Raw genomic sequence first — 22,530 nt, 5'->3', positions numbered from 1 at the left:
CTTCTTCGAAATAAAAGCATTAGTGTTTTGTTTATAAGGTCTTCCAGATAGGTAACTTTTGGCCAGAATATATGTGTGTGTGTGTGTGTGTATAATTTATTTATTTTATTTTGTAAAATTTATTTATTTTATTTTGTATTCAGAGCTGTCACGGTTCAAACCTTTCCACCGGGACTCGTGTTTAACATCGCGACTCTTCCCCCGCCGCTGAGCCGCTCTCCAGTGCTGAAACTCCGGGCGCAGCTGTCGCTCCGTCCTCTTAGGAAACTGTCCTAATGAAGGAAGCCGACGCCATCAAGCTCTTCATTGGCCAGATCCCACGGAATCTGGAGGAGAAGGACCTGAAGCCCATCTTTGAGCAGTTTGGGAAGATCTATGAGCTTACGGTGATCAAGGACAAGTACACGGGAATGCACAAAGGTAATTAAACGCAGCTCTATAGAACGGACAGTCTCAAGGGGAGACGGGAGACTAATGGTGCTAGATGTATTTCCTTTTCATGTTTTAACTACATATCTTAGTTCGTCTACTGAGGCCTTCTTTGACACTGGGATATATAATTGTTTTATTGTGTAGACACTTTAACCTTTAGCTTGTAGTAGCATTCATTTGCTGCTGCTACATTTAAAGTTTGCATCCAGCTTTCTAGCTTCCTGAGATAAATCTATTCATAGAAAAGGCATCTTTGGTGATGAAACAAATTGTTCATTTCTCAGTCACGGTTGTCAAATTATTTTATGTCTGCAAAATACTGCTTGTTATCCATGATCTGTCTATGTCTGGTATGTTTTTCTTTTAACATCCTACACTGTATTCTTGTTCTTTCTTCAGGATGTGCGTTCTTGACGTACTGTGCGAGGGAGTCAGCATTGAAGGCCCAGAATGCACTGCATGAGCAGAAGACATTGCCAGGGGTGAGTTGTCAGTGTTAATAATGTGAACGGGCTGTATAAAAAAATAGATTTATTTAAGTCAAACAAACACTTCCAGTTGCCTATATATAGCAGACTACATATAGCATAAATCTTTTATCATTAAGCTCTTCTAACAGGGCTGAGGAACATGAAGTCATTTCTAAAAATGGAAACAACACATTATATGGTTCAGGAGATGGGATCTGTGGAAATCTATGTTGACTGAACAGACTTTAATTAGGTATGTAGGAGGGCTCAATCCTTGAAGGCATCTGCGATCGTGTCGCTGTCTGGAGTCGTTGATTAGCTGTTAGGCCATCTGCCATGACAGGCAACATGTAAATTCACAAACCTCCAGTCTCTTCATATTTTTTTATGTTGTTTTATGTGCTAATTACCTACTTTTTCAGATTTGACAGATGTACTGGAACATTATGAGCCGTGTTGCAAGTTGAATGCATGTGACGTCAGTGTATAGCTATTGAAAATGAGTTCATATGTCCTATATTTGTGATCAACAAGAAGGAATTAAAGGGATATTCCACCCATTGACTAAGCCTCATGCCATTCCATACATGTATGACTTTCTATATTCAGCTCCACACAAAAGAAGATATTTTGAAGAATGTTGGTAACCAAACAGTTTCGGTTCCCATTGACTTCCATTGTTGAACAGTTCTTCAAAATATCTTCTTTTACGTACCACAGATAAAAATAGAGTCAGACCAGTTTGGACTTACATTAGGGTGAGTATGATGATGACAGTATTTTCATTATTAGGTGGAATATCCCTTTAATACAACTATTACTCTCGGTGCTCACATGGTAATGTTCTTTTCCTTTGTTGATTAGACATGGAGCAAACAAACCCACAGGGAATCTTTTGCTTCCCCTCAAATTCTATTTAAGCGAGTTTAATTTGCACTAGAGGAAGCTGCGTGTCATAAAAGATGAGACACGATGTGGACTGAGTGGTCGAACAGAAGCTTCTGGTGCATCTGAACAGACTCCGAGCCGACTGTTGTCCCACCAGACGTAGGCTAATGAAGGGATATATGGCTTTATTGCTCTGTATGTCACATCACGTAACATCGAAAGCTGGTTGAGTAGTGTTAGTAGCGACAAAATTAAAATTGAAGTGTGAGCAAAGTAAACCTTGTTCTACCTTGGTTTTAGAGAATCAATGTTTGTGAGTATCTGTTTAGATGGTTTTTCCTTATGGTGAGTAACGTTATGCGCATGTGTGCTCATGGGTAACTCCAGAACAAATCCCATTATTAGCATGACAGTAATCTGACCTTTGCCGACCTCTCCAGACACAGATCAGCAGGTTCCCCTGACTTTAAATCCTCTCTCCTCCTTCTCTATCCCTCCATCCTTCTATTAGTCTCCCGGCTCACCTAAGCCTGGTAAGACGGTGTTCAAACCTACCCCATTAGGTACGATGGGAACCATATTTTTAAGAACAACAACCACCTTTCCTAAACAGAAATCTCTCTTTTTCTTTTTCTGTCTCTCTCTTTCGTTCTTTCTTTTTTTTAACACACACACACACACACACACACATATACAGACAGCCCAGCTGTGTGGCATTATTACCAGCTCATGGCACCTGCCATTCAGATCAGGCCCCGCCCACTGCCTGTCAATCATAGCGAATTGCTCTGGCAACGCTGCGTGATGTGTGTTTAGAGTGCATGTGTGGTTGAGATAGGAATTGTAACCACGATGAGAGGAGAAAGCCAGATAAGATAAGACAGAAATTGGCTTGGAACCTTAATTTCTCACTTTTTCTCTCAGGCTTTGTTCACACTACATCCAATTCAGATTTGATCTTTGAGACTCAATATTTGCATTGTAATTTTGCGAGTGATGAAAACGTACCTTGTTCAAATAATGTTAAAAATACAATTCTGCCATCATTCACTTATTCTCATGTTGTTCCAAATCTTTATGACTTAATTTTTTCTGCAAACCACAAAAGATATTTTAAAAAATGTCTCAAGGTTTTTTTGTCCTTGCAATGAAAGTTAATGGGATCCAATGCTGTTTTGTATTCCTTTGCCTTTCAATGCTGTACTTTTAGGATTATTTATTGTAGTATTTATAATTTTTTCATTTAGATTTTAGTTGTCTTTTTAGTCATTTTGTCTTGTGACTATGCCATTTTATTTAAAACATTTATTAAGCTTTCATTTATTTGTTTAACTTTCAGTTAAACATTTGTATTTTAGTTATTTGCCAAGGTAAAATTTCTCACTTTCATATGAGGTCTGATATTTTCATTTTATTTTATTTCAGCTTTATTTCAATGAATGAAATCTGTAATAGCTTTAGTTTTAGTTGTAGTTTTAGTCAACAATTAAAACATTGTTTCTTTGTATGGAGGAAAAAAAAACACTTAAATATTCTTCATAACATCTTCTTTCATGTTCTCCAGATGAAAGAAGATTCAAAACATACAAATGTTTGTAAATGTATGGTTTGTAATAGTCACATTTCATATATTTGGTTAGACTTAATTTTAAGGTGTCCTTGTTACAGTGTAATTATACATTTAACTAGTAATATTAACTACATGTACTTATTATATGGTTAGGATTAGGGTTTGGCTTAGGGGTACTTGCATGTAATTATGCATAATTAATTGTTATTATAATAATAAGTACATGTAACGTGCAACCTTAAAATAAAGTGTTACCAAACATTTTTTTTAGACTACTGTTTGGAGGAGCAAAAAATAACTGACAAAAACTGTATAATATTCTGATTTCGCTACTGTTGAAACTCTGAATAAAAGATCAACTGAGAGCAGTGTATTGAATAGAGAGGTAAAGGAAGACAAAGGGAGGAGGGGTTGAACAGATGGCATGGCTGGAGTGGCACCTGGCCTTATGTTTAATTTCAGGTGAGAGGCACGCAGTGATTGTAGACAGAGGAGGAGAATGGAGACCTGGAGCCCTCTTTCTTTTTTCAGCCCCATGCTCTCCTCCTCCTCCCCATCTTTCCCCATCTCTCCTATCTTTTGCTCTCTGCCTATCGTTACCATCCCAATGTGTTTGCTTACCCTTGTTATTTCATGGCCCCACTTGCATGGGCACAACAAAGCTCCAGGCGTCATCCAAAGTACTTCAGTCGTGCATACATTCGTATGCGCTTTTAAATCCAGCACTGCATTCATGTACACACCCTCAATCTCTCATTTCCTCTACATCTCTAATCATATTCCCTTTGGCTTTTGGCAGCAGCTAGCTAGCCTAGTGTACTACAGGGCTAAAATACTGGATGAATATGAAACACAGTTGTGTTGGCGATTTATGGTAAAATGTGACTCAGCTGGATCCTATCTGACTTCAGTTAAGATAAATATCAGCTTCCACAATGAGTTTTTTTTTTTTGTGGTTTAAGTTGTTTTACTCCGCTTTACTCTTACTCCTTCCTCAGCCTTAAAAATCATGACAAAAAAGCAAGACGCAGTAGATCAGCAGGACAGACCAGATCGCTTCTTTTTACACTATTAATGTTGTTTTTGCTATTATAATTTATATTCAAAGCATCAGATTACACCTGATCTCCTTTGAATTAGCGCTCCCTTTGGTTATTGATAGCAAAATGGCAGTTGAACGTCTGTCTGTGATGTGTGTGTCTATACATTTTGCCATTTATGTGTTTTGGACGAGTTGTTGTGCGTCTGAATGCATGTGTTTAAAAGAGCGTCTGTTGTGCCTTTGTTGTGGGGGAGGGGGGCAGGTGTTATCAGGAGGGGGATGGAGTGTGTGAGAGCAAATGTCTGGATGTTTATTTGTAGTTTAGTGCAATGTGCTCATTCTGATTTGCGTCGTAGTGTGTTTAGTGTGGTCGGAAAGTCAAATAAGACAAGACTGGTGGTTGTATACCTTAAAATATGTCATGTTTTGCTCAGTGAGTGCTTTTTACAAATATAGTCCACCACATTTCACATTTAACGTATGTGTTTGTGTGAAATTGTACACATACAAAATGTACTTCTATGATTATGTGTGAGAAAGTGTATGCGTATCAGTACGTTTTACACCAATAAAAGACAAGCGATCATATTAGACTAACACGAACCGACGGTTCAAATTGCATGCGATCGCATGTTTCCTTTCAAGAAATGCAAGATTATGTATATTTGATTTAGTGTCAGTGTGTATACTCACATCCAGAAAGGATGAGTCCATTGTTCGGATGAATTGAAGGGTTCCAGGGTTCGAGAGTGTGAAAGAGGCAGAGAGGTGAAAGTAGGTCTAATTAAAGAGATATTGGACAGATATGTGAAAGGGGGAAAGATCGGGGGTGAAATGGGGGAAGGGGGGAAATGAAAGAAAATTTGACATAATGAGCCGCGGGTGGTGATGGGGGGAGGGGCCACTTTTGAAAGGGGGGGCAGCGGATGTCCACAAGCTTAAAGACAGACATCTGCTAGCAAGAGAGAGTGTGTGTGTGTGTGTGTGTGTGTGTGGCCTTTCATGATTACACACTCTGTGATAGCAGAACTTTATCTGACGGACATCTATCCACTGTGCAAAGCAGATTTTTCACACCATTGACATAAAATAAACTAGTTAATGGCCATTTTCTACTTTTCAAAAGGAAGTTAGCTGCAAATATTAGCAGCCATTTTTATGTTTGTGGAAGTGTTCAGATGCTCAGACATTTATTATAATAAAGTCACAAACACAGATCCTCTTGGGTCCGTCCTACTTCCTCTCTTGATTTGATTGGTTTTGTCATCTGCAACAAATCATGTAATCTTAAGAGCTTGTTTGCTGGCGGTAATCTGTCTTCTTTCTGAATGTGTCCCAGATCGATATTGTTGCTCATGAAAACCCATACAGGCACTAAATGATGAATATAGCATTTGCAGATTTCCTGATGAGTAATAAGGCCGTATTGAATTTTCAATTTGAAGTGCCATGATGATTTTTTAAATAATATGAATAATAAATAATATTCGATACCTGATTTTACCAACAAGTTGTTTCAAGTGAAGAATATTCACTTTTTTAAGAATATTGTGTGTTAAATACATATTGAGAGTTACCACAGAAACTAATGGTTGTCCCTTAGAATTCAGTAAAAAAAATACACAACTATCTCCAATTGAATTTTTTATTTGTTCATATTAACAGACTGAGAAGTTAATCTAATCTATAAAGACTAGCAAAAAAAAGAAAAGAAATTATTTATATTTAAAAAAGGGCGTGAAATCCATTGCTTTCCTCATCCACACTTGGTTCCCATAGACATAAATAAAGTAGCACCCCCATCTCAAACAATAGGACAGCATCACCAGTGTTGACAGCGTGTTCGGGGTGTTAGATATTAGCGTTGTTGCAAGCATCGCTCATATGAGGTCTGTTTGCTTGGAAAAAGTGATTACGTTTGAATTAGATTAGATTAGTTTCAACTTTATTGTCATTATGCAGAGTACAAGTACAGAGCTAATGAAATGCAGTTAGCATCTAACTAGAAGTGTAAGAATATAGTGTTTTATATACATATCAGTGCAGAGTGAAGCTATGATACAGAATTTACAGTGGAGCTGCTATATACAGTATTGAGCAGAGTATATACAGAATATAAATAGGAATGCAATGTTGGATTATATATACATTATGAACAGTGGTAATAAATACAGTTGGTTGAGTGTACAATAGCATTATTAAACAATGTATTCTATGCAAAATATCAGTAGTGCAATAATGTTTTTATAGAAATTGTTTACTGTGATTTGTAAAGTAACAACTTTAGACAGTTTACAGTGTAATAGCGTTGTTACATACAGAATTTGATATGCATATTGAGTTAGCGAGCCCAACCAATGCATATTTCCCAACCGGAGTAATTTTCACACATACTCCCCCCTCTGTCCATCTTTCCCCATTTAGGCAGGGGTTAACACTGACAGTTTAAGGTCTGTGTTACCCTTGTAATTGCTTGAGGTCTAGTGATTGACACATTTGAAACAGGGTAATTGATTAGAGTATATTGATTATTTCAAGAATGAAGATTTCATGAGCTTTAATCTTCCAGCCAAGAATGTGTTTCTAGGGTAGTTTATTTGACAATGACAGCAGTATGACATGCTATTTAAAGGCTTTTTTCCTAATTTAGTATCATACATGAAGTTTCAATGACCGTATAATAATTACTACTAATGGAATATTTGTATTCAGTGTTCACTGAATGTTTCTGTTAAATGTACAGTTTTGTGTTTGAGTAAAAGAATTGTAAGTACCAATAAAAGTATGTTCTCTTTGTCATGTTAAATGTCAATGAAACGACATATTTCTGAAGACCGTTCTCTGTTTGTTATAAAATGGGAGATGGATAGAACGGCTGAAAGAAAGCGAGGAAAAAAGGCGATTGGAAAGAAAGCGAGTGGAATATATTGGGGGTGGGGCGGCGTGCAGGTTGATTACGGTCGCAGGTCTTGTTGCCAGGAGACGGCTGGGACAAGGGATGCTGGGTTGCTAGGGAACCAGCTCAATGCAATGACCAGCATTGCATGATGGGTACAGAGGGAAGATTGAGAATAGTCTTTGTGTAGATACACACCTAGTTTAACATCTGCCACTACACACACACACACACACTATTACAAGTCACAAGAGACATCCTCTTGAGCCTCTTGAGTGCAAATCATTCTTTCCATGCACATAGAAACTTAGGGAGTATGAACAAACAGCAAGCCCTGCAGGCATATAGTGAATGAGTGAACGGGAATTGTGATCTGATTTTTAAGCTCTTATGAGTCACCGCCTTTGGTTCATATTGTTCAGAGTTTGTGTGAATGGAAAAGTCAAATTTGGGTGCGTCTTCACAATTCGTTTCAAATATAGGTATTTTACAGGTAAAACATGGTGATTTATTTGTATATATGTTTGAAGTAATACATGGAGACTGGCGGCAGAGTAAATGTCAGTTGATTGAATAATCTATGGATTTAATATCCCATAATCCCACTGAAATCCCTGGCCTCAGATCAAGGCGGAGATTAAACGTTTGTGCTCATCATTTCAATGGAGTGTTTTTGCTGGCAGGCAAATGAAGCCACGGTTATGACCTGCGCTTCTGATGGCATGTATAGAGAGATATTACATTATTTTCATAATTATTTTCTATTTTTGTAAGCAGACGATTGCATTTTGCTGCTGCAACACAGATTGTAGGATTACATTTATTTATGGATTGATGTGTTTTACACAAAAAACAGCACACATTCTTTGAGTCCTGGTGTTTTTAAACATCATCTTCTACAGTTTATTTAATGATTTACTTTATTAAATTGTCACTTAGTTTTAATGTCAGTGGTGCTATATATATTTTCTTGAAAATCTATGAAAAACACCAGACTTTTTGAAAGGTTATTTTGAATGATTAGCGATATCCAAATTCATTTTTTATTAAAAAAGAAATGAATTATTTTACATTAAATTGATCAAAAGTGACAGTATAACAATACTTTTACACCTTTCAAACAAATGCTGTCCTTTTGAACGTTGATAATAATAATAAATGTTTCTAGACTGATTTCTGAAGACTGGAGTAATGGCTGCTGAAAATTCAGCTTTGCCATCACAGAAATAAGTTATATTTCTAAATATTCATATATTCAGTAGAAATAGAATAGAAAATTTATAGAAAATTGTAATAATATTTGAATCAAATAACAGCGTTTTTTAAAAACTAAATCTAGAACCCCAATCTTCTGATCGTTTATGTATATAGAGTGGATTTATGAATGTAAATGTAATAGTAGTAGTACGGTTATGGGTTTTCTGTACATTTTCATTGATTTTCAAGCGGTCTTTCTAGAAGCCAACAGGTTTCTTTCGCCTAGACGAAGAGGAGTCTTCACTGCCTCTGTTGCTTTGGCAACCACAGCAGTTACACCCGCTACATTTATCTGTCCGTCTCCGTCTCTCTCTCTCTCTCTCTCTCTCTTTCCGTTCTCATAAATATATTCTCAAAGACTCACATTTCATCCATTTCGATCCTTCCATCACTTTTCTCCACCTCTGTCTCACTTGTTCTATTTTCCCCATCACTACTGTCCCCTCCTCTCGTCGTCCGGGGCAACCTTGTTTACCTGCTGTGTAGCTCGTCTCGCCGTTGTCATGGTGACAGAGGATTGGTTGCCGTGCCGACCTGAAGTGGCAGTGCCACGACTCTCTCTCTCTCTCTGTCTCTCTCTCCCTCTCTTTCTCGTCTCTTTCGTCCCTTTGTACGCTTCCTCCTCACCCTTTCCTTTTTGTTCTCTGCCGCTGTCTCTATTTCTCCTTTCTTTAATCCTTGAAGCTCTGTGAATCATCACAATGCAAGGAAAGATATGAATAAATCTCCTCAAGGGTTTTCTTGTACCTCGTAATGCGTCTGTAGCTTGTACCGCCCGGTGTATCAGAACAGAAATGATGCCTTTCTGTATTTTTTCATCAACTGATGTGCCATCTTCCTGTTGATGCGTGCATGTTAAATGAGTGTGCGAGCTGTCCCTTTGTCTCAACCTTGATGTGAGTGGGCTGCTTTCTGAAAATGAAACTAAAATGGCACAGTCATCGTTAACCTAATCTTTTTTGAGTGTTCATGCGGTCAACACTCGGCCAGCAATCTGCTGTGTATCGTACGGTCTTGAAAATAAAGAGGTTAACACCCAAATGTCACCCTAGCATGTATTTTTTTTTTTTTTTTTTGAAAACTCAGACGGCTTTACTTTTCCCCTTTTGACAGATAAATACATTTACACTGTCATGATCAGAACTTTTTAAAGGAACAGTTCACAAACTATGAAATGCTTTACTCACTGTCACTGTAAAAATGTCCTGGTGAATCTTTACCATGCAGTGGAAGTGAATGTTATTTCTGAAGACTCTTATTTCAATAAGCTGTTTGCTGTATTGTTATATTTTTAAATCAACTGCAGCCTTTTACACTAGCATTCAAAACTGTGGGGTTGGTAAAATCGTGAAAGTTTTTGAAAGTCTCTCACGTAAGCTGCATTTGTTTGCTGAAAAATACAGCTAAAAACAGTAATTCTGTGAAATATTTTTAGATTTTAAAATGCATGTTTTCTATTTTAATTCATTTTAAAATGTAATTTATTCCTTTGATGGTGAAGTTTAATTTTCAGACATTTCTTTTTAGAAATGTTGAAAACAGTGATGCTTTATTTTTGTGGAAATAATGGGCCAATTTTTTCAGGATTCTTTGATGAATAAAAAGGTTCATTTTAATAAATAGAAAAACAGCACTTTTATGAAATAGATTTTTTGCTAACATTATAAATGTCTTTACTGTGACTTTTAATCAGTGTAATGCATCCCAAACTTTTGAACACTGGTGTATATTCAAATATGGCACATTAATGAAATCAAATGCCATTGTTTCCATTGACCAACACTGAACGCCCTGTGTTTGAAACTCCAGTGATGTTTAAGAAGTTTTTCAGCAAATAATGTTTTGAATTTTGTGGGTCCAAGAAAAGAGTTCTTGGTTGAAAGTGATGGAAGACCCGTTAGACAAACTTGTGTATGAACTAAATTGGGAGCAGCTGGCCTCAATACAATGATAAAACACCCTCAAAAGTAATTTTTCCCCCTGTATGCTGGTGTTTCCTTAAAATAAACAAAGCGATTTGGGCAAATCAGATTTAAGCGCTGCAAAACAAGCTCTTACATTTGAGATCAGATTAGTAATCACCAGAGGGAGTTACACTAGGAAAGCCGAAGAACTGATCCAGAATAGACATATAGTGGGATCTTTACAGTGCTTTACATTACTGCAGCAGTCAGTGAGATCTGCTTTATTAGTCATCCTGATAAACGTCCTTCTGTTTGTGTCGTGTAATATGTTTTTGGCATCATGTAAGGTTTATACAGTGCTGTATGTGTGCGAGCGAGTGCCTGATCAATACGGACCCCAGAAGAGCGATCGCGGCTGGTCGGATAAAACCAAGCCATCTGAATTGGGTCGAAATGTCACCTGCCGCATAATTAATGCCTTTATGTTGATTTGGGCAATTTAGCTCACAGCTTCTCTTCTTGCCTCTCATCTAGTCCTTTTATTAATTGTATTTATTTAAATTAGGGCTGTAGTGATTAAATAATTCCATTTAGAATTGTGAAATAATTTAAATTACAATACTAAGTTTCTACTATTTTCTTTTCATTTAGTAAAAAAATTTTTAGTCCTTAAATAATTTATGTTTGTTTTTAGAGAACAATAAGGAAATGGTTTTATAACCTACTAGTAATGTGTTGTCGCATTTCTTTTACAGTAGCATTTGTGGTCAGAATTGTGATTTAATTGTCATTTTATATTTGTATATACATATACTATAAGGTTCATAAGTTTGGGGTTAGTAAGATTTTTTTATGTTTTTGAAAGTATCTTATGCTCACCAAGACTACATTTATTTGATCAAAAATACAGTCATAACTTTAATATTGTGAAATATTATTGCATTACTATACTATACTATATATGATGTTTTATATAAAATGTTTTCAGGTATCTTGAACGTTTTCTTTTAATCTATGAATAGAATGTTCAAAAGAATGGCATTCATTTGAAATAGCAATTTTTTGTAACATTATCAATTATAAAATGATTAATTTAATGTGATCTATTTTTGATTAGTATTAATATTTCATTTTTGTACAAATATTTCTGCTTTAATATTACTACATAAATGTATCTGAGAAACAAAATTACACAGCATGTTATGAGTAGCTCAAATGTCTTAAAGACATATTATAGAGACTATATTTAGCATTTTACATCAGTTGATTTTGTAGTCTTTCCAATGTAGAAAAGATTAACTAATAAGAAGAGCATTTAATAACTGCATTTAATAACTTTACTCCCTTTTTTTTGTTCGTGTATGCTTAAAATAAGTGAAAAATCTCTCTGCCCTCTTTCCCCTGGTGCCTCTTTCTCTCTTCTGTTTCACAAACCTAGAATCTCTCACCATTTTAATCTGCTGTGCATCTGTAATCCAGATTAGCCAGCGAGCGTGCTTAATCTCATCACTTCCCCAATCCTGCGGGGGTGTGTGCTTTTCCCGGTGCATGAGAGAGAGGGGGTAGGGGGGCAAGATTATGCTGGATGGAGAGAGAAAGAGCATAAAACCAATTCATGATGAGGGATAAAAGTGGGGGAGAGAGAGATGGCGAAAAGGCAAAGTACAAAGGCTACATGGAGAGATCAGAGACCAGAGATAAAATGATGGACACCCAACAGAAGCAGGGCCAGTGTGGAGATCTTGCTTTTGACTCGGGAATATTGAGGCAGATGGGGAGGTCGTGAGATCTTCATCATGCACATACTGTACATTCAAGCACAAGAGGAAGTGAAAGATCTGGATTCTGAAGTGCAGTTGATCATGTGATCATGTGCTCTGTGTTTCAGATGAACCGCCCCATTCAAGTGAAGCCAGCAGACAGTGAGGGCAGAGGAGGTATAACACACACACACACACACACACACACTTGGCTGTCTGTCTATCTATACACACTTGATTTATAAATAATATTTACCTTTGAGAATGTCTTCAAAGGACAGTTTTGCCACATTTTGCTCACTTACCAGATAGTTGTGTCTTCAAAGTAAACACATACTTCATATTTTGTGTTACAAATATGACCAAAATGTATTAATAATTCAAGAGTTCAACATTTTAAACCCATTAAATGTGCATGGAATAAGTACAGACTGATTTAATAATCTCTTATTGGATGAAAACAGCAACACAATCCGAAATACAATGCAATAGTTTTTATCGTATTTCTGCATTAATACAAAAACAAAACATGAGCTGTGACATTTGCGCTGCAAGTGACGGTCCTCTAGGGCCCTCTAGTGTCCATTAATGTCATCACACTGTGAAGCTTACACTAACATGAAGACGTGAGACGTGACAAATATTATGTGCGATGATTTGATGGTTATTACCACTTAAGGATGATACATGATCTCACACAGCCATCGCTCTGATAAATGTATATTTATCATGATCTGTCTTTCTGTTTGTAGACAGGAAGCTGTTTGTGGGGATGTTGGGGAAACAGCTGTCAGACACCGATGTAAAAAAAATGTTTGAGCCTTTTGGAAGTATAGAGGAGTGCACGGTACTCAGAGGGCCTGACGGAGCCAGCAAAGGTGTGCAGACCACATTCAATACATGCACTGCATGCTGCCCTGCAGAGAAGAGGGTTAACCAGCTTTATCATGAGCTTCAATTCGAATATAATACCACTACTACTAATAACAATAATTATTATCACTATTGTATTTTTGGTCAACAATTGTAATGAATAATTTATGATACTAATATATAATACTTTTGTTTAAATAATGTTATTAATATTATTAAAATAATAATAAATTGTTTATCATTATACAATATTATAAATAGTATTACTAATAATAGTAATTATTGTATTGTTAATCAAGGTTTTTATTTAATAATTTAATAAGCATTCAATTATAACTGATAGACTATCATTTCCATATTTCTTCTTCATCTTAATAATACATATTTGTATTAATTCATTTATTTATTAGCATTTCTTGTTTGGAAGCTGTGGTTTAAATGGATCTTCTCTCTGTGTGTTCAAGTACATTCCCTTAAACAATTTTATTTTATTTTATTGATCCTATTTTTCACAGATATATATATATATTTCTTTTTTTTTTCATTTATAAAATAATTAAAATTGAATTATTATTGCTCTTTTATTAGCATTTCTTTGGGAGATGTGGTTTAAGTGGAACTTCTTGTCAGTGTTCGATAACGTTCCCTTAAAATACTCTTTTAGTGAACTCCATTTGTCACACATTTTTAATACAGGTGGCCAATTAACCACTTTTTTTTAAATATAAATTATAACAAATAAATTGTTTTAGCAAGGCTTGCCAGTTGTCTTTGACTGAAGGCTCTTTCGATAAGATTGCACATCTGTACCAGCACTGTAGTAATACAACACTAGTAGGGTTGCAGCAGTGTGTTTGCTCATGCACACGTATGTTGGCTAATGAATGATAGCCGTTCGGGACAGCCTGTGATTTATAAAGTGATGGATGTTTGGGCTCCGTGTAATTATGTGTGAGGTGAATGAAACAGATGCACCTGCTGTAGTAAATCATTAACTGTTTTACTTCTACTCTCCCATATGTACAGATGTAGGCCTTGGGAAATAATGTGGGCATTTGTACCAACCTCAGCTTGTTGTATTTGATTTAATTTGTTTAAATACTCCCACTTGATGATGCATTGGTGTAGACAATAAAATGTCTGCCTAATGCATTTGCCACATCGCTCCAGCCCCGTCTAATAATGTGTTGTGTGTTGCAGGTTGTGCTTTTGTAAAATATCAGAGTAATGCAGAAGCGCAGGCGGCTATTAGTGCTCTACACGGCAGCCGCACTCTCCCGGTTAGTGTCTCGTTCACGGTCACATTCAGGATTAATACACCTACAGGCATAATACAACACAGTAGCACATTGTTTATATATTCATACTCACTCACTACAGAGTCTTTAGCTTTGTATTAACATCACCCACTGCATATTTTACCTCAAGACTTCTCAGTTTCTTTTATTTGATGTTGTTTGAGAATGAGGATTTCTTTATCCCCTCAGGGTGCATCTTCTAGTCTGGTGGTGAAGTTTGCAGACACAGAGAAGGAGAGAGGAATCAGGCGTATGCAGCAGGTGGCCTCCCAGCTGGGTGTCATTAGTCCCATGAGTCTACACCTGGGCGCCTACAACGCCTACACACAGGCAGTGAGCACCACACACAACATCCAGAGCAAGAATATATTTGGTCTACTGTTCAAATGTTTGGGGGCAGGTTTAAAAGATTTGAAATTGTAATAATATTTCACAGTATTTACAGTTTACTGTATTTTATATCGAACAGATGCAGCTTTGGTGAGCTTTTTTAAAAATCCTTACTGAAACCGCCCAAACTTTTAATCAGTAGCGTGTGTTACATAATATGTCCACTGAGGAACTAAATTTGGACTTGAACAGTATATTTAATCATTTAAATCTAACAAACATTTTTGAACATTGTCTGTCTTGCCTGACTAATTTCTTATTGGTTTCATATTTTGGACTTTCATACTTTGGAGTGGCTTATGTTTCCAAATATTTGATGGGCCAATGTTTGTACCAGGATTTAGTTGACAGAAAATACATTGGGATTAAACTGAATTGGGATTATAGCAATAACTGGAAGTTGCACTGGGTTTGGTACCAGAAATACTTCCATAATTACTTTCCGTTCTGCACACAGGAAATTGTAATTGAAATGGCATTTAACTAATAAGCCCTGCAAAGGACTTAAAACTAGTCCAACTTTGCTCAGAATTTTATGTGTCGTAGTCCTTTTGTACAAAGCTTTGGATTCACTCCCCCCTTTTTTTGTTTTGTCCCATTCAGCTCGTCCAACAGCAGGCCTTGGTGGCTCAGTCCGCATATCTGTCTCCTGTGGCGACAGTTGCAGCGGTGCAGATGCAACAGTTGGCGGCTCTCAATCCCAACAGCATCATAGCCACACCCATCGCCTCAATCACGCCCTCCTCAGGTGAATTACAGTCTGCTACAAAAGCAATTGGGTCTGTAGAAACATTCCAATTCTAAGACTTATTGGATTAAATCAAGTATTTGTCATGGGTCATTCTGATGTAGGTACGAGCACTCCTCCAGCCATTGCTGCCACACCTGTGCCTGCTTTGCCTCCACCAATGACAGTCAACAGTTACTCTCAACTCTCTGCACCCAATGGCCAGTCTGCCTCTGAAGCCCTCTACACTAATGGAGTCCATCCATATCAGGGTGAGGGTAGTTCCTCCAGTCTTTATTCATCTTAATACTTGTAGGGCTGAACCAGAAATTGTGTTATGATCATGATTCACAATTTCATTACTAAGTGTCTCATCCCTGCTGTTTTCATTTCTCTCTCTCCTTCAGCTCAGAGTCCTGCATTGGATCCTCTCCAGCAGGCGTATACAGGCATGCAACACTACACGGGTGAGGCTTCTGAACTCCTGAAATGCAGCTTGAATTTTGTTGTCTGTGAGGAATGTGGAATCTAGTACTCCCTTTTTCAAAAAATTAAATAAAAACAGCTTTTTTCAAACATGGCGGTTAAAATTTCTAATGCGGTTAAAATAACAAAACATTGTTTTTCCATATTTTTCATGTTTTTACTAAATGAACACAAACAATAGATATTTATTCATATGGATGTTTTCACTTGTATACACCAATCTAATATTTTAAACACTGTTAACTGCTACATGTGGCTTCGGCGTAAATTATTTCATTGGTGTGGATTGCTCGAAAGAAGTTTTGGCAACTTTTACGGCAAGGCTGACTGATGCACTTGAATAGATTCCTTTACCCGATTTCATGTTTAACTTCATTACTCCGCCCACAGCTACATATCCTGCTGCTTATGGATTGATTGGTCAACCATTTCCACATCAGCCCACTTTGGTTGCCCAGCAGCCACAGCAGCCACAGCAGCTGCAACAACGAGAAGGTAATGATGTAATTTCCTGTCCAACTGGCTACTTTATAACCACTGACATCCTGTTTTGATTATTACCTAGACTATTACTGAACGTATTTCTCAATCATTGTTCTCTGAATCTCATGCTGTGCCACGAAAACATTCAAAGCACCATCTTTCATCCAGGGATCAACATGGTTCCTTCCTTTTGTGATAGAAGAATTAGACTGAAACAGGAAGATGGTGGTAGGTAACAGTGTGGTCTGATGTATTTAATGTATTTCGTTCTTCTTGCCAGTGTCTCATATCTTCTCTCCTCTTATTCCCTCCAGGCCCAGAAGGCTGCAATATCTTTATTTATCATCTGCCTCAGGAGTTCACCGACTCTGAGATGCTGCAGATGTTTCTGCCCTTCGGTAATGTCATTTCAGCCAAGGTGTTCGTTGACCGTGCCACTAACCAGAGCAAATGCTTTGGTAAGTGATTTCCAAAATGTGATTTAGATGCTCTATATATATATATATATATATATATATATATATATATATATATATATATATATATATATATTGGATATATAAAAATTGAAAATGTTCAGTACATAATGGAATATTGCTTTAAATGAGGTATGGTGAAATGTAGGCATAAATAAGGTGTGTTGAAATATAACATGAAAATTATGTGAAATACTATTTAAATGTAAGCATAAATAAGACATAAAATATATATATTTTTTTCATGTAACATGAAAAAGGATGTGAAAAATGCCTTAATATGAAAAACATAATGAAATATGTAATGAAATACACCCTAATATTAAAATAATCATATTAAATGAATAAACCGGGCATGAAATTAAAGGAAAATTAACATGAAAACTATAAAAATACAAAATACGACATGCCTTGAAATGAAAAATGACATGAAATGTGCTTTGAAATTAAATGCATCAATATATTGACGGCAGGAAAAAATATGTATGCCGCCTTGTTTATTTATTTAATCAATTATTTATTTAGTCTGTTAAATCTCTTTGTAGGTATAAGGTAGGTAAAACGCTGTTAAAATGACAAGGGAATCAACAGTGAGTCATTCAACGAAGCACTTCCTCCACCGCATTTACATCTTCTGTTCCTTTCTTGTTTCTGGTCACACCCTTCATGTCTCAGGTTTCGTAAGCTTTGACAACCCAGCGAGCGCTCAGGCTGCCATCCAGTCCATGAACGGCTTTCAGATCGGCATGAAGAGGCTTAAAGTTCAGCTGAAGAGGCCTAAAGACGCCAACCGCCCATACTGAGCCGAGCAGGTGAAGAAAACAAGTGCCGCTCCATTAAATCTCTCAGTTTTATGCTGTGTGAGCAGTTCTAAACTAACACGTCTAGCCTGTTTTGACTGATTAAAATTGTTACCACTGACCTAATGATTTAGTATTAAATTCTGTAACCTAAAGCATAACTCGTCAGCATTAGAGCTTAAAAAACAAACAAAAAAAAACCCTCATTAATTTCTACTTTCATTTATTGTTTTTGTGCTGTGTCATTGTTCACAAAAAACAACAACAACAAAAAAAACAACAACAACAATCAAACAAACAAACACATCCTCATCCACACCAAGGCTGCCCTGTCCAATCATAACTCGTGCGGAGACCACGCCGCTACGGCTACGGTGGCCTAGCATCCAATAAAGCTCCCCCTTCCTCCCACAGCGTTGGTTTGTAAGTTGATTGGCCTGTGTTGATTACTGTGGAGATATATTCCTGCCTGTGATGGTTGCCATTAGCAGTTTTGTTTTTTGGCCCTTTGTCATGTATCCTCCATGCTGAGAGTGCATGGCGGGTTACCGTGTTGACTATGGACTGTGTTTGGTGCGTTGTGACTCTCTCTCTTTTTGTTTTATTAATACTGATCAATAACTGACACTAATCTGTGATTTACTCCTTAAGTAGCTCCGGTAGCTAATGGAGTTACTCAAACTAAATTGATCCCATTGAACTCTAATCAACCAGCTCAATGTGCTGCTTTTGGGTGGATTTTGTTTTTGATCAGTCTCCTCTGTGTTTTGTTTGGTCATGACTCTATTTCTTATATGAAATACTCCCATATGTAGTCTGGTGGTGTTATAGTTACTGTGAATGGTGGGGCGGGGGGGTCTCAGTGTGGTTGTATTTGATTCCAAGAGCATTTGTGCTAGTGGATATGCTGTTTCGTGCAAACGAGTGAGCTTGTGTACGTGCTTGCGTGAATGATTACGAACGATTCGTGCTTTTGAGCGTGAGAGCGGACGAGAGGTAGGGAACTTCATTCATTATATCTCTCAAACCCTCTCACGCTGAGGTTTGAGGTGACACTTTGTGGTTGTTATGGTGAAACAAGTGATGCATTGTGCCGACCAAAGAACAGCATTCCCCTGTAGGAATTCTGGGTTATTTTAGGGAAGCCTATAGTTCGTTTATATTCAGTCATTCGTCTGAGCAATCAAAAAAGATGCAGTTAAGACAACGTCTGAACACAATACAGCCCAGAATTCCTATGGTGCATGTTGGAAATTTGTTTGCCTGCCAGAAATGTTTCCCCATTTGAAATGAACACTAACAGAGAAACACACTCTTGCATTGAAAACCCCATTCACTGATTCTCAATGTAGGTTGCATGGAAGTATAGAATGGTAAGCATTAGGCTACGTCCATATTAGCAATTTTCTCTATCCACACTAGCATTTTTAAGTGTTTTCCAAAAGTTGCAAACCTGAAAATGCTTAAATTGCCTTGCTGTGCTAACATTAAAACATCATAAACGCTATATTCTTGCACTATTTTTTTTTTTTGCAAATATCCCACCTCTCACTCAGATTGTTCAACATATGAAGATTGTACATAGTAAGATTTATATTTAATAACAGTATTCAATTGAATAGAAGGCACATCAATATTGGTACAACCAAAGATCTATATGGGTACAATATGTGTCACATGACTAAACGTAGCTCCGTTTTCACAGTCAACATTACAACGAAAAAAAACTGTGTTTTCAAATTTATAAACTTCTGAGAGCATTCAAACAGCTTCTTTTTTTTTTTTTTTTTTTGCTGGAGAAAAATGGGAACTTGTGATATTTTCAGATGCAAGAAAATCCGATTTTTAATTTGGACGAAAGGCCAAAACGGAGAGAAAAGCAATGCGTTTACAGACTTATCCAGATTAATGTGGACGTAGCCTTAGATAACCTTCCCAAATGCACAATAGTGTTGAAACAAGTAGGAGTGTTTTTTGTGACTTGATCTTCACTGCTGTTTTCATTTTCTTTCTCTCACAGGGAAGAAAGGAGAGGACTATCAGAGTACAAGTCTCTTTTCCTCCTCTGCAAATAACGGGACCAACAACTTTCACAAAACTACAGTATAAAACCTACCGAGATTATTTAAACAAAAATGTACATTTAATCACAAAGACAGACTTATCGCAAGAAGTGCAGGTTAAATAGAATGATTTGCTACCTTAACTGTATACAATATAGGACCAATCAGCAACGCAATGCTACTTGCTCTTCTGCTTGTGGGTCGTGACCTTTCTGCCCTCGGCCCACACATCTACGCCCTGCACACACACACACACACACACACACACACAAATGGGACCAATGCAAATATGTCAGTACCACATGATTTTCGCTTCTGGGTTCAAAGGAACTATGAACTATTAAAGTCTTTCTGCAGCAATGTAAAATATGTATATAGAAATTCGAGGGGACCATGTGTAGACATATTGAAACGGTTGGGAGGGTGGGACTGGGTCAATGTGATCAGAGCAAAGAATGATGGGTGGTATATGGTAGATAGAGAAAGAATGTCCTTTTGGGAGTTTTGAAGGATTTGCTCTTGGTCTTCATCTTCAGTACTTAAGGAATCAAATGATCTGTGGTATGGGATGCTGGTCCTATTTTGCAAACCTCCCTAAAACGACTGAATATAGTTTATCACAGAGAGGCAGTAGTTAGAGTAATTTTTTTATTTTTTAGATTTTTTCATTTTTCTTTCTTTTTTTTAAATTGTGGATGATTCATGAAGATTCATGAAAATGTATTTCATTGTATATATCATGCTTTTAAAATGAAGGTCAAGATGGAAACATTTGGGATACTATTATTATTATTATTTAGGGAAAGTGATTTCTATCTTTTTTGCAATTAATTTATCAGTTTCTTCATGGAGGGCATTTTTTAAATTATTTATGAAGATAGGGGATCACTGGCACATGTTCCGATGAATCCGTGTATTTTTAGATATTTTATTTACAGATTTACCATTAATGAACATTCATTATTATTCTATTTATTTTCTTCAACTGTTGTTTCACAACTTGTCAATTACAAAAAAAAAAGAATTTGAATAAAATTTTAAACAATATTTTTTGGTATATCTGTGTGTGATTACAGGAATAAATTTGTATGTATATGTGATATTTTCAGATGCATAAAAATTCTGATTAAAGGGATAGTTCACCCAAACGATACACGATGTTCGGGAAGATACATTGATGTGTACAGACACAAAATGATCAGTCTGTGCAAGAAACTCAATGGTATGTATATCTTTTTTTTTTACCTCTGATTCACACAATGTTCTAATTGGCGTCGTCTTCTTGCTTTATGCCGGATCGCAGACTTATAAGTGCATTACCACCACCTATCCCTCAAATGGACCACTGACACTATCTACAATCTCCATTAGGACTGTCAATGGTCCACTTTATAGATTTATATACAGGTGCATCTCAGTAAATTAGATTGTCATGGAAAAGTTCATTTATTTCAGTAATTCAACTCAAATTGTGAAACTCATGTATTAAATAAATTTAATGCACACAGACTGAAATAGTTTAAGTCTTTGGTTCTTTTAATTGTGATGATTTTGGCTCACATTTAACAAAAACCCACCAATTCACAATCTCAAAAAATTAGAAAATGGTGACATGCCAATCAGCTAATCAACTCAAAACACCTGCAGAGGTTTCCTGAGTCTTCAAAATGGTCTCTCAGTTTGGTTCACTAGACTACACATTCGTGGGGAAGACTGCTGATCTGATTTTGTTGTCCAGAAGACAATCATTGACACCCTTCACAAGGAGGGGAAGCCACATTGCCAAAGAAGCTGGCTGTTCACAGAGTGCTGTATCCAAGCATTTTAACAAAGTTGAGTGGAAGGAAAAAGTGTGGAAGAAAAAGATGCACAACCAACCAAGAGAACCGCAGCCTTATGAGGATTTTCAAGCAAAATCGATTCAAGAATTTGAGTGAACTTTAAGGAATGGACTGAGGCTGGGGTTAAGGCATAAGCCACTCCTGAACCACAGACAATGTCAGAGGCGTCTTACCTGGGCTAAGGAGAAGAAGAAATGGACTGTTGCCCAGTGGTCCAAAGTCCTCTTTTCAGATGAGAGCAAGTTTTGTATTTCATTTGGAAACCAAGGTCCTAGAGTCTGGAGGAAGGGTGGAGAATCTGATAGCTCAAGTTGCTTGAAGTCCAGTGTTAAGTTTCCACAGTCTGTGATGATGTCATCTGTTGGTGTTGTTCCATTGCTTCCATTTTACCAAGAAATTTTGGAGCACTTCATGCTTCCTTCTGCTGACAAGCTTTTTAAAGATGCTGATTTGATTTTCCAGCAGGATTTGGCACCTGCTCACACTGCCAAAAGCACCTAATGTTGGTTAAATGACCATGGTGTTGGTGTACTTGACTGGTCAGCAAACTCACCAGACCTGAACCCCAGAGATAATCTATGGGCTATTGTCAAGAGGAAAATGAGAAACAAGAGACCAAAAAATGCAGATGAGCTGAAGGCCACTGTCAAAGAAACCTGGGTTTCCATACCACCTCAGCAGTGCCACAAACTGATCACCTCCATGCCACGCTGAATTGACGCAGTAATTAAAGCAAAATGAGCCCCAACCAAGTATTGAGTACATGTACAGTAAATGAACATACTTTCCAGAAGGCCAACAAATCACTAACAATGTTTTATTGATCTTATGAAGTATTCTAATTTGTCGAGTGAATTTGTGGGTTTTTGTTCAA

At 37.0% G+C, this 22,530-nt stretch overlaps 1 protein-coding gene across 4 annotated transcripts in view; it reads left to right on the top strand.

The window, feature by feature from the left end:
• LOC113062231 (CUGBP Elav-like family member 3) overlaps positions 1-20,862 on the top strand; it is a 50,941-nt gene extending 30,079 nt beyond the window's left edge. For 2 of the 4 annotated variants that reach the window (XM_026231936.1, XM_026231937.1), the window contains exon 13: positions 144-282. Coding sequence is in view for 2 of the 4 variants with exons in the window: in XM_026231939.1 (XP_026087724.1) it covers positions 276-420; positions 832-914; positions 12,348-12,396; positions 12,972-13,097; positions 14,293-14,372; positions 14,580-14,723; positions 15,384-15,528; positions 15,606-15,779; positions 15,915-15,974; positions 16,384-16,488; positions 16,791-16,934; positions 17,628-17,755 (1,383 nt within the window). In the remaining 2 variants the exon portion in view is untranslated. Of the gene's footprint in view, positions 1-143; positions 421-831; positions 915-12,347; positions 12,397-12,971; positions 13,098-14,292; positions 14,373-14,579; positions 14,724-15,383; positions 15,529-15,605; positions 15,780-15,914; positions 15,975-16,383; positions 16,489-16,790; positions 16,935-17,627; positions 17,765-19,772 lie in introns of those variants that run through there. The other 2 variants (XM_026231940.1, XM_026231939.1) reach the window with 2 other exon arrangements.
• The last annotated feature ends 1,668 nt before the right edge of the window (positions 20,863-22,530 follow it).

This window comes from Carassius auratus, chromosome 44 (assembly GCF_003368295.1).
Source record: "Carassius auratus strain Wakin chromosome 44, ASM336829v1, whole genome shotgun sequence".
Lineage (NCBI taxonomy): Eukaryota > Metazoa > Chordata > Actinopteri > Cypriniformes > Cyprinidae > Carassius > Carassius auratus.
The sequence above is the reverse complement of the archived record's forward strand: the minus strand, read 5'-3'. Positions and strand labels throughout refer to the sequence as shown.